This window comes from Corvus moneduloides, chromosome 4 (assembly GCF_009650955.1).
Source record: "Corvus moneduloides isolate bCorMon1 chromosome 4, bCorMon1.pri, whole genome shotgun sequence".
NCBI classification, from domain to species: domain Eukaryota; kingdom Metazoa; phylum Chordata; class Aves; order Passeriformes; family Corvidae; genus Corvus; species Corvus moneduloides.
The window spans coordinates 7,966,503-7,976,627 of record NC_045479.1 but is presented as its reverse complement, the minus strand read 5'-3'; the positions used below and the strand labels follow the sequence as shown (position 1 = coordinate 7,976,627).

Sequence of the window (10,125 nt, the reverse complement as noted above, 5' to 3'; positions counted from 1 at the left end):
AAAAAAAAGAAAGAAAGAAAAAAGAGAAAGTAGAAGGAAATAAAACATTCTGAAGCCTGGAAGGAATGAATTTAAACCAAGCATATTACTGTAATGACTGGGAAGAGAGAAAGCCAAACAGGAAGCTGCAAATACTCAAATTCTGCTTGAAAAGGTTGCTACTGTTAAAGAACTTAACTAGGTCAGGGAAATGAACTTTGGGAATATTATTATATGAACTTGTTGATGAGTTGGCAAAAAACTCTTTTCTGTTTGTCAAAAATCCAAAATTTAAAATGTTGGCCAAAATAATTTCATAAATAAAATCTGTATAAATGAGGGACAAAAGTAGAGGTGATATTCTGCTCTGTTAGAACAGAGGCAACTGTGGTATTAAATAATAAGGTGGGGTTTTTTGTACTTAGTGGGTTTTTGTGGTGCAATGGCTACTTCTTCTACCCAGCCATGTATTTAACAAGCTTAAAGTACCACTACAGATCAGCAAACTGAGAGTTTACACAGACGGGAGCCAGCACATGAGCACAAAATGCAGTGCAGAGACAGAGGTTAAGATCTTGGAATTCTCTGAAACTACAGCGCAGGGAAGCCCTGAGGACAGGAACCTGTGACCCTACGCAGCAATGGTCAGTCAGTCTGGCTGTCTGACTCAGTGTTCTGATGGTCACTGTGCAACTGCAGAATAAAGCTATTGAATACCCAAGTCTCATCAGTTTTCCAGTAAACAAACCTTTGCTTTGACATAGTTGCTAACACGATCACTCCTTAAATAGTCGTGCAAACGCCTAATCTGGGGTGTAGCTGTCTTTGTAATTCCTGTGAAGTCAGCATCCAGCCTACAAAGAAAGCTGTGAGTGCAGCACTGGAGCCCAAGGATGTAAGCCAAAAGAAATTTTACTTCAGAAGCAAAGTTCTCTGTATCTGGCCAGCTGCTGTGCCCTATGCCCCCTAGCCTGCCTAAGGAGAAATGAAGCATTGTATCCACATTTACATCATGCTTGCTTGGATTAACATCACCAACAGCTGAGAAACAGATTATGTATTGTACATGATTTTTGGTCTGAGATCTCAGTTACAATCTCTTTTAATGCATGTTGTAATAAAGTGGTTTGCTATAACATATGCTGTCATTCCATTAGATATTACAGATTCCTGCCCAGAGATAATTGGACACCTGCCTTCTGTGTTACATTTAAAAATCTGGGCCATCGTATGGAACCACCTAGATCCTGTATCACTGAAAGAAGAATTCAGACAAAATTATCACAGCAATGTCTTCAGACCTCAGCTTTAACCACTTGAACACTATGTAACCCAAAAGCTCAAAAAGTTATAATATGAAGGTCTTGCATTCTACAAAAGAAAGAAAAAATCTGTAAGGATATTTTTGAGTTTTAATCTTTTTCTAGAATAGGGGACAGTAAGAAATTTCTGTAAGAAATTTTTTGTCTGTTATTTTGTTAACTGTCTCCAAGTCTTTTTAACTAGATAAAGCATAAAAGGCTCCGTAATCTCCAGTTTTACTGGATTTATTGAGCAAGTTATTAACTCCAATATTGACTCATATTGCAATATGGCTCTCTCCAGAATTCCCCATTTCTGATAAGAAACAATAAAAGTAGGATTAGATTTATTCTACTAATGCAATCTTTATTATAGAAAATGCTAGGGAGTTTGTGGGTATCTTTTTAAAAGTCAGCTTTCTAATACATGGCTGCCTCCTCCTGCTACATCCCTTACAGTGACTCATAGCAGCAGAGATGAAACCAAGTAAGAAAACAAACCAATGTAGCTATGCACTGTGTTCCAGGTGAAAAATTTCCTTTGGAGGAAACTCAGATACCTTTAGGTAGTTTCACCTAGGTGTTAGTCCTGATTTTTGTGGAAAGATAGGATAGTAAAAAGGTTTGAATAACAGGAATTTCCCAAGGTTTCAATCTCTTTGTGGCTAATAGTTCCTTTTCACTCAGTTTCTCCTCACCTATTAGCTGGAACTAATACAAGCACTGCACACCACAGGATGTCAGAGTCAGAAAAATTCCTGTGCAGGTTTAGAAAGAATCCCTTGGGTTTACAAGTCCAGTTCTATATTTTAGGTGTATTGTTAAACAAGGAGCTGAGTTTATAGAGCAGTCACTATCTGATTTAAATGCTTCTGAATGACAGCATTTATGTAAATATACTCAAGATTAATATAAAAAAGGTAATTTATTATATGTTACTGTAAGCCAATGAGAATAAATGGTTCAATGAGAGGCTGAAGAACACAGACTATCTTGGAGAAATCTACTGCAAAGTTTCTATGTTAATACAAGCAAATTTAAATAAATCCATTGCAAAAGGTTTAAAAGAACATTACAGTGATGTTCCAGCTCAAATACTAAGAAGACAGGAAATAGAAAAGTCAACATTTATCTGTTCATCCCTGATTTGCTTCACCATGGATTTGCACTATGATATGACTTTATAGGAACACATATTTCTTTCCCCCATCCTACTGCTTTGTCTTTTAGTACACAGAATGAAGGGTACTTGCTTCAAAGATTTCTCATTATTGTCCAATGCACAACTTTTGTTCTTATTATAGTGCATATTCTCTAAACCATTGCTGGAGATGAAGCTACTGATTTATTTGCAATGAAATATATTAAGCCATTTATTTTAAACTTCCTGTGAGATAAGAGGAAATGATTCATACAGAAATTAAAGTAAAATAGTATTTCTTTATTTGGTTGCCTTTTTACTAGAGTCTGTTTTGTACTACTACTTTCCATGTTATAGTACCCTAGATACTCAAGGTACTTTTCACTGACTACAGCAGTAGCTGTCTTAATTGTTTGTCCAAATCAGAGCTGGATCCTCAGACTCTGAATCCAGATAACAAAAAGCGAAGTACTGCCGATCACAAAAAAAATTCTGTGCAGGCGTTTTTGTCCAGAGTAGCACCAGAACTCCATGATAAGTGAAGAGACCAAATCTACCTCCCAAGGAGGGATGGATGGCCTGAACTTCAAGACTGTAATTTTTTTTTCATTCCTTATTGGATGCAGTGTTATCTGGCACACAGATTGGATTGATCAGCAGAGACAGAAGCATGCAGAAGAAATAATTTGTGACTGTGTAATTCAAGACAGTACCATAACACCTATAACATGCTAAATGAATATTGCAGAAATATCTGTAATATGGATTTCCACTCTTAGCTAACTTGACTTTGCAGCCATAGCATTCTTTTAACACTGTTGCAAGTGTAAGGTAAGGTTTATGCAAGACAAACAGTAGAAATTCCATTCTGTGTTTTTAGGGCAAGAGACTTTAGAGGCAATTCAAGGACCTTTGTCACTGAAGTGAAGAAAGGAACTGATAATATGAGAAAAGTTAACTTGCTCTAAATACACAGATGTTTGTGATGGTGTGGGGGTGCACGCACACACACCCATCTCATCCTTGGGCCTGCTCTAGGGTCTCAGAGGCTTCTGGTAAGCCTTGACTGAATCATCTGAGGAGTGAAGAGTCCTCTGAGTGAACCAGTCCAGCCGTGAGGCACTGCCTGACCATACCAGGAGTTCTTGCATGGTAGAGGTAGGAAGAATAAGCTGTTCCAAGAAAGGTGGGAAACAAAGGATAAGGAATTATCCTTTGTAGCCCTGGTAAACCATTCACTTGACTCAAGTGGAGTGGCACCCGTTGTTCCTGCACTTAGGGAATAAAAGCCCAGTAATTACCAATTACTGAGTTACAGCCAGGATGGAAACTTACTGGTGACCAAAGTTAACAGTCTTGGGACCCTATAAACAACGGTGCTGAGTGAGACCCTGAGCTCTCCTGGATGGCAGTGGCTGTGCCAGCACCTCCCTCTGAGTGGGACCCGCCTTGGAGCTCCAAACCCTACAACTACACCTGGAACAGCTTTAGCCTTTCCAAAGATCGTGCCTGTCAGTATCCATTTTATCACAGAACACATGGTGACTAATATAAAAAACTTTCCAGTCAAAGTCCTTTCCAATCAGCAGTTTCAAATCAGATGCTGTCACTAGATTACCTGCGCCAGCATAGGAATAGATCTAGCAGTTCATGTATGAATTTTCCTACTGGACAATGAATTTAACCTGAGAGAGCTCAGCACTGCTGGAGCACCATACAGCACCAACTGCAGGGTGCTAGACCAAAGCCAGACACCTTCAAAGCTACACCTTTAATTGAGCATTTCAGTTGGGGGCAGGTAATTCACAAAGGAGCCTTACACACTCAGTGCTACTTCCTACTGTGTTTTAAGAGCAGAAACCAACTTTCAAGAAGTAAGAATTATACCTGTAATGTTGTATCTGATGCAAGAGGTGGGTTACAGACATCTAGAAAGTCTAGGTCATACAAGCAAATCCCATCATTCCCCACTATGAAGAGGTATTGTTTCAGGTTATCAGAAATTTTGCTGACAGCTCCTGCATCCACAAGTCTGGGAGGCAATGCACAAATTACGTACATGGAACAAAGCAGCCTTGTAAAGTCCAAGCTGCCCCCCCCTTGGCTTGCTGGAAGGTGCTGTCAAGCACTTTGCTGCTGCTGTCTGTCACCATGGACCTTATTGCACTTGCTGCAGGAGAGATATTTTTAACAAGGCTGTTAAAACAAGTTTAGCCCTTTCCATTCACCCTGTATTTATTTGACATCTTGCACTTCTACCCCAAAACACTCCCAAGACAAACCAAAAATCAGCTACCAATTTGGCTGTGTAGTGATCCTACCCCTTCCTGTAAATTTGTTGGTGAAGCTCTTTACACTTATCCTTCAGAAACTGTAAAGGATCTCAGTGTAGCTCAGAGCAATAGTTTTTAGCAGCTATCTTCCCCAGATTCCTCTTTTCCAAGGAGAATCTGATGGAGTAGGAAGGAGGGGGGCAAAGGCTCCTCCCACCTCCCCCCCTCCCCCATCTATTGCTCCAATAAACAACCAGCAAGTCCATTTCAGATTTAATCCTGTAGCCAAGGCAGAGTTCCTGTAGTCACAATTTATCTCTTGGCACAGCAGCCCTTTGGCCTCTGGTCACACACCACCTGGACCTCCCAGGATCGCAGTGTGTAGGGGCTGCAGGAATGCATGTGGGTTCTCCATTTCTGGCCAGCCAGGAGCACCAGTGCTTCCAGTGGAATCTGAAAGCCCTCACAGCTTCTAGCAAAGCATGACTGCATCCAGGAGACTTTGGAAACTTTGATGCAACTCTCAAACTTCCCCTGCTGCAAAGCCAAGGCACAAATCCCAAGCTCTGTAACTGGGGGTAATTTTTTTTTTTTATAACCTCCTTCAGCTGCTCAGTGCTGTCAGCAGTGAAGGAATGGCAGTTTTTCCAAAGCTGTGGTACACTGGGAACAATTTCTGTTTGAAAGCATTCTGCTGTGCTCCTGGAGAAGAGTTCCTGCAACTGATAGGTTGTGAGATGTTTTTAGCTCTGATCCAATGCAAAATTAGATCTGTTTTAAAAGGGAGAAGTTTCTGGCACAGCTTAAAAGTATAACTTGAGGATCAGTGCTCAAGTGAGTGGAGTTCTGACACCCCTGTCTTTAATGGGAGCCAATGGCATGTAAACAGATACCACCCAAGACATGCTCTTTCTTTAGGCTTGCTTCCCCAAATTATAATACTTCTTACAGCTAGGTCTTCCTGCTCTCCCACTCTCCAGTAACTCTTAGCCTGGCTCTGGTAAATAAGCAATAGCTGATGCCTTAGCAAGGTCATTTTATGGGAGGTTTTTGGGGTGGTGTTGATCTTTTATTTTTTTAACTTGAGTCAAGTTAAAGTCAAGTCTGATAACAAGGATAAAGCCAAAAGTTACAGTACTTTTCCAGAAATTCCTCATACCCTCAGCTTTTTAGTATGCTGATGCATATTCTTACCAATAGAGCTGAATATAAGCTGTTAAGAAAATTAAGTTTTCTTAATCTTTTTTCCTTCCCCCTGCTCCAGGAGGCATCTAAGGGTGAGCCAATGTGCTTCCCTGCAGACCAAACAAGGGACAGAGACCAGAGACAAATCCAAACAAAGTTCCTTCCAGTCTGCCATGTAACAAGTTTGCATCTGCTTGCCTTGAAAAGCAGCAGCAGATGTATCTCTGTGGAGATAGAGCTAGAAAGCAGAAGTGAGAGCACTGCTAAACTCATGTCAGAAGTAGACGCGCTAACGCTGCTAGGCCGCAAACCGTGGCAGGCAGTAAGGCCTATAATGAAACAGTCAGCATAAAAGGTATGCTTGGTATGTACCTGTGATAGTTAGTGCTAGCTTTTAGTTTTGCAATGTTATTAAGAAACATAGATATGGTTGTTATAGTGATTGCTGCTTATATAACTGCTTATATAACTGAAAGGTATAAAAACCCGACCCTGTATCAATAAAATCGGCTTATTGCATCCAAGCAATCTGCCCCGTCTCTTTCATCGCCGACTGTCTCGCGACCGTACCGCGACAACATCTCTGTAAGCATTCCATTTGGTATAGATTCGCTCATTTGTGTAGGAAGTTTTTACCACAGAATTTGCAGAAGGTGAGGTGGTTGATGCAATTTCTAATACAAACCATATTTGCGGCTATAACTACTTATCAGTAGACTTTTATATGTAATTCTAATGCAGTTGCAGCCCAGCTTAGACATATAAAGGTGTGCCCTTCAGCCACAGGATGTATCCCAGAATACTGTCTGTGTTAGTTGTATGGGATGGTGTCTGTGGTTGTAGCTTCCAACCAGCCAGGGCCTTCTCTTTCCACTTGGTACAAAGTGGCAACAACCAGCAGTGAAAGTTTTAAGATTGGCTAACAGACAGAACCATTTCATCGCTGCCCCTTCAAGGTCTCTTCTCTGTGCCTCTCCAAAAAGGAGGCTGCATACAACATTCAGGGGAGAAGGTGTGAAATAAGAAAGGCCTTAATTTCTGTCAGCTCACAGAGTAGCTCTAGGTGGCATTCGAACAGTGCCAGAACAGCAGGGAACACAGAAGGCAGCTCTTACTTGCCAGTGATGTCACTGCCAAGAGTTATGAAACTCATTTTATGAATGAAGCCATGGGGCAGACATCTGTGACCACAGGTCTAGCATGACTTGCCTTAGTCCGAAAAACCAGATAAATCAATTAGTCCTTGCAAGGGCTGCCTACTCTAACCATGAAGCAACCAGCAGAAGTTACCTGATGTCTCTCAGCAGGTTTACTTAGTGGAATTCAGGCTTTTACACATTTAGACAAAGACAAGATATCAGAATGTGGAGTACTTAGTTTCATGAGCAAGATTTGGGCAAACACTGATAGCTGATAGTGCTGCTCCACACCTCCCAGACTCAGCAAGCACAGTGTATCAGTACTCAACACCACTAAAGTATTTGTATTATATTTTATAATAACACCCTAAAGAAAACCAAGACCAGAGGCTCAGTTCTATGTAGCTTACAGTTACAGATTTTTCTCTTTTTTCCCATTCAAACCCACTCCCACGAATTTGTGAAGGCTTTTATGCAAAGGTCAAATCATGTATTTTCCTTCCAGAGAGGCACAGTGCAAGACACTTGCCTGATTCCTCCACTGCATACAAGTAGATTATAAGATTTATTTGGATGCAGTGAATTGTCAAACATACAAAAAGGATTTTCTAGAGCAACTGTAGTAAGAGTGGGACTGTTAGTAGCAAGCTGAGGGGCTGCAGTTTGAGGCTTCAGGCTTTGATCTAAAAAGAAAGTTACCAAAAAAAACATACTTAAAAGAAAAAAAAACCAAAACCCCAGCAACTTTCTCCTCTTCCCCCTGAAAGCTCTGACTCAAAAGGGAGGATCAGGCTGTTCCAACAAACAACATTAAAGCATAAAAGGGGGATGCAAATTGCAGCTGAGCAGGGGAAAAAATACCAATTTTAAGAACCAGCAGCATAAGGTCCACAATCACAACAAAATTTTTGATTTAAAGGCTGATTTTTTTTTTTTTTTTTTTAGATTCACAGCCATCCAACAAATTCAGAATTTGTTGCTCAGACAAAACTCTACATGACCACCTTGCAGTCTTGCCTAGATGAAGAGTGTAGCAAACTGCTCCACGGGCTAGTCATGCAAACTAGTACTGACTGATTTTCCAGCAGCTGAGGGTATGTCAATAGAGCTGCTCCTCACAGAAAGTAAATCACCTTTCAGAGTGAAAGTTTCAGCCATTATTTTTATGTGGGTATTTTTCTAAGCCATCATGTTTTAGTTGAGTACCAGACCATCTTGTGCTCTGGCTGAATTCACCAGCCATAGCAAAGAGGGATAACATCACCAGTAAGATTTTCAAATTGTTGCGTTTGCTTCATATTCACAAGAAGAGCAAAGAAAGGCAGAAAATTAACATGGCAATAAACTCTCTCCGCAGAATCTGTGCTGGCAGATGTGTCCTAAATTAGGACCAGATCTCATCCGTACTTATATTTGTGTAAATCCACATAAACTGCACAGAAGTCAAGGGAGCTTGTCTGGATGTAAAGGACATGAACAAATGTAACCTCAGTATAATTACAGCATTCCTGAAGAAAGTGCAAGAGAAGAGATCAGTGTAAATTCCTGTATCTTCATTTAAGCAACAAGGACAATTTTCTTGCTCTGTGTTGCTTGTAGGCAATTCTGTGGTAATTTATAGAAGCCTCTAGAGTCAGTTTGTATTGATTGCTCCGTGAGAACAAAACTTGCCTGTAGCCTTGGCTTTGCAGGCCTATGTGAAGCCCATAAGGATTTGAGAAGGATGGGGCCTGAAGTCACAAAAGGCTGGGAAATGTGTGGAACTTTCCAGGATCTAAAGTCCAAACCTTCTTTACATTCTTGTCTGGAGACATAATGAACACAACTGTCCATACCCTGCTGTAGTCCATCTCTCCAGTCCACTGCACAGGCTAAAATGTACAGTCCTTGCAAGCCCAGCTCCATGTTGGTTGTGCATATTAAACACCTTAAAGTGTTTAATTAAAAAGCATGGTGATGACATCTGCCAGTCAAGAGATAATCTAATCCAAAGGGTGAGAAAGATGAGTAAAGCAAAGAATCCATCCTAAAGTATTTGGAAGATCCTCACTAGTTCTTTTGCATAGCTATGTTCTAATTCACTTAACTGCAAGTTCTTGTAATAAAATTCCTCTTAACCTTTGCAACAGTTAATCAACTACAAGTTCTTTTAACAACATTCAAACAGGGTGCCTCATTTTCTAAAATAAAGCAGTTTCTAAAGTTTATGTAAGAGGCAGTTCAAAACTAACTTTCAAACCTCATTCTCTGAAGAGGCAATGGAGAAACATTCCTTGCATTTTGCTCATTCACTTACAAGCTATTATTAGCTTGTGAGTTCCTGCAGATATCCTGGTGGGTGTAGGCCTTAAGGAATGCGCTGAAAGAGGAGTAATGCCTTGTGAATTAATTTTCTAAAAAGCATCCATGAATATGGAAGCAAAAGCAGAGATATTTTTTAAAAGTGCATAAAACAGGCAATCAAGGTTTGGGAGAGTAATGGAAAGCAGGGGCAGTTAAAAGTGGTGAAGGACAGAGTGGCAGCATTACAAAATATTGTGAAAGTTGCCAAGGTGTTATGTCAAACAGTGGAAAAGTTTTCTCTTCTGTCCGGTCAGCATTCTTCAGGCACGGTTCCCTGACGGGAACTACAGCCACCTCTGCAGCTCAGTCTCCTGTACCAACTGTTCTGAAGAGGTTCACGGCAAGGGAAGCAGCCCTCATGCTGCTGTTGGGGTAGGAACATTTGACCATTTGAGAGTGGCACTGAACATGTTTATTCAAAGAGGTTATCAGTCAGCTACTATAGACTTCAGAAGGGCTTGTCCTGGTGACTGGTATTAGTAATACAATGTCACAAGGCAGTGTCTGGAAATCTGAGCAATGGAGCTTTTCATTTAATGGTATATGGAATATACCATATCAATTGGTATATGGAATATACCAATTCCATATTCTTAATGGAATAACTCTCAGTCACTATGGCACTATATCAAAAGGCTGCAGGAATTATTTTCAGGGTCTTTTTTCCTTCGTTCCTAACGAAGTCCCTTTGTGTGTACTCATTATGACTGTGCAGAAGAGCTTTGCAAACCACTCTGTTCCAAAGGGACTGGTGTGATGGAAAT

At 40.6% G+C, this 10,125-nt stretch overlaps 1 protein-coding gene across 1 annotated transcript; it reads right to left on the bottom strand.

The window, feature by feature from the left end:
• Positions 1-4,251: 4,251 nt before the first annotated feature.
• Positions 4,252-7,871, bottom strand: UPK3A (uroplakin 3A). Its single transcript, XM_032105711.1, is given in 5 exon segments — positions 4,252-4,470; positions 4,472-4,519; positions 4,521-4,591; positions 7,548-7,576; positions 7,578-7,871. Coding segments are annotated over 5 exon segments (519 nt in total). The 5' UTR covers positions 7,730-7,871.
• Between the last annotated feature and the right edge of the window lie 2,254 nt (positions 7,872-10,125).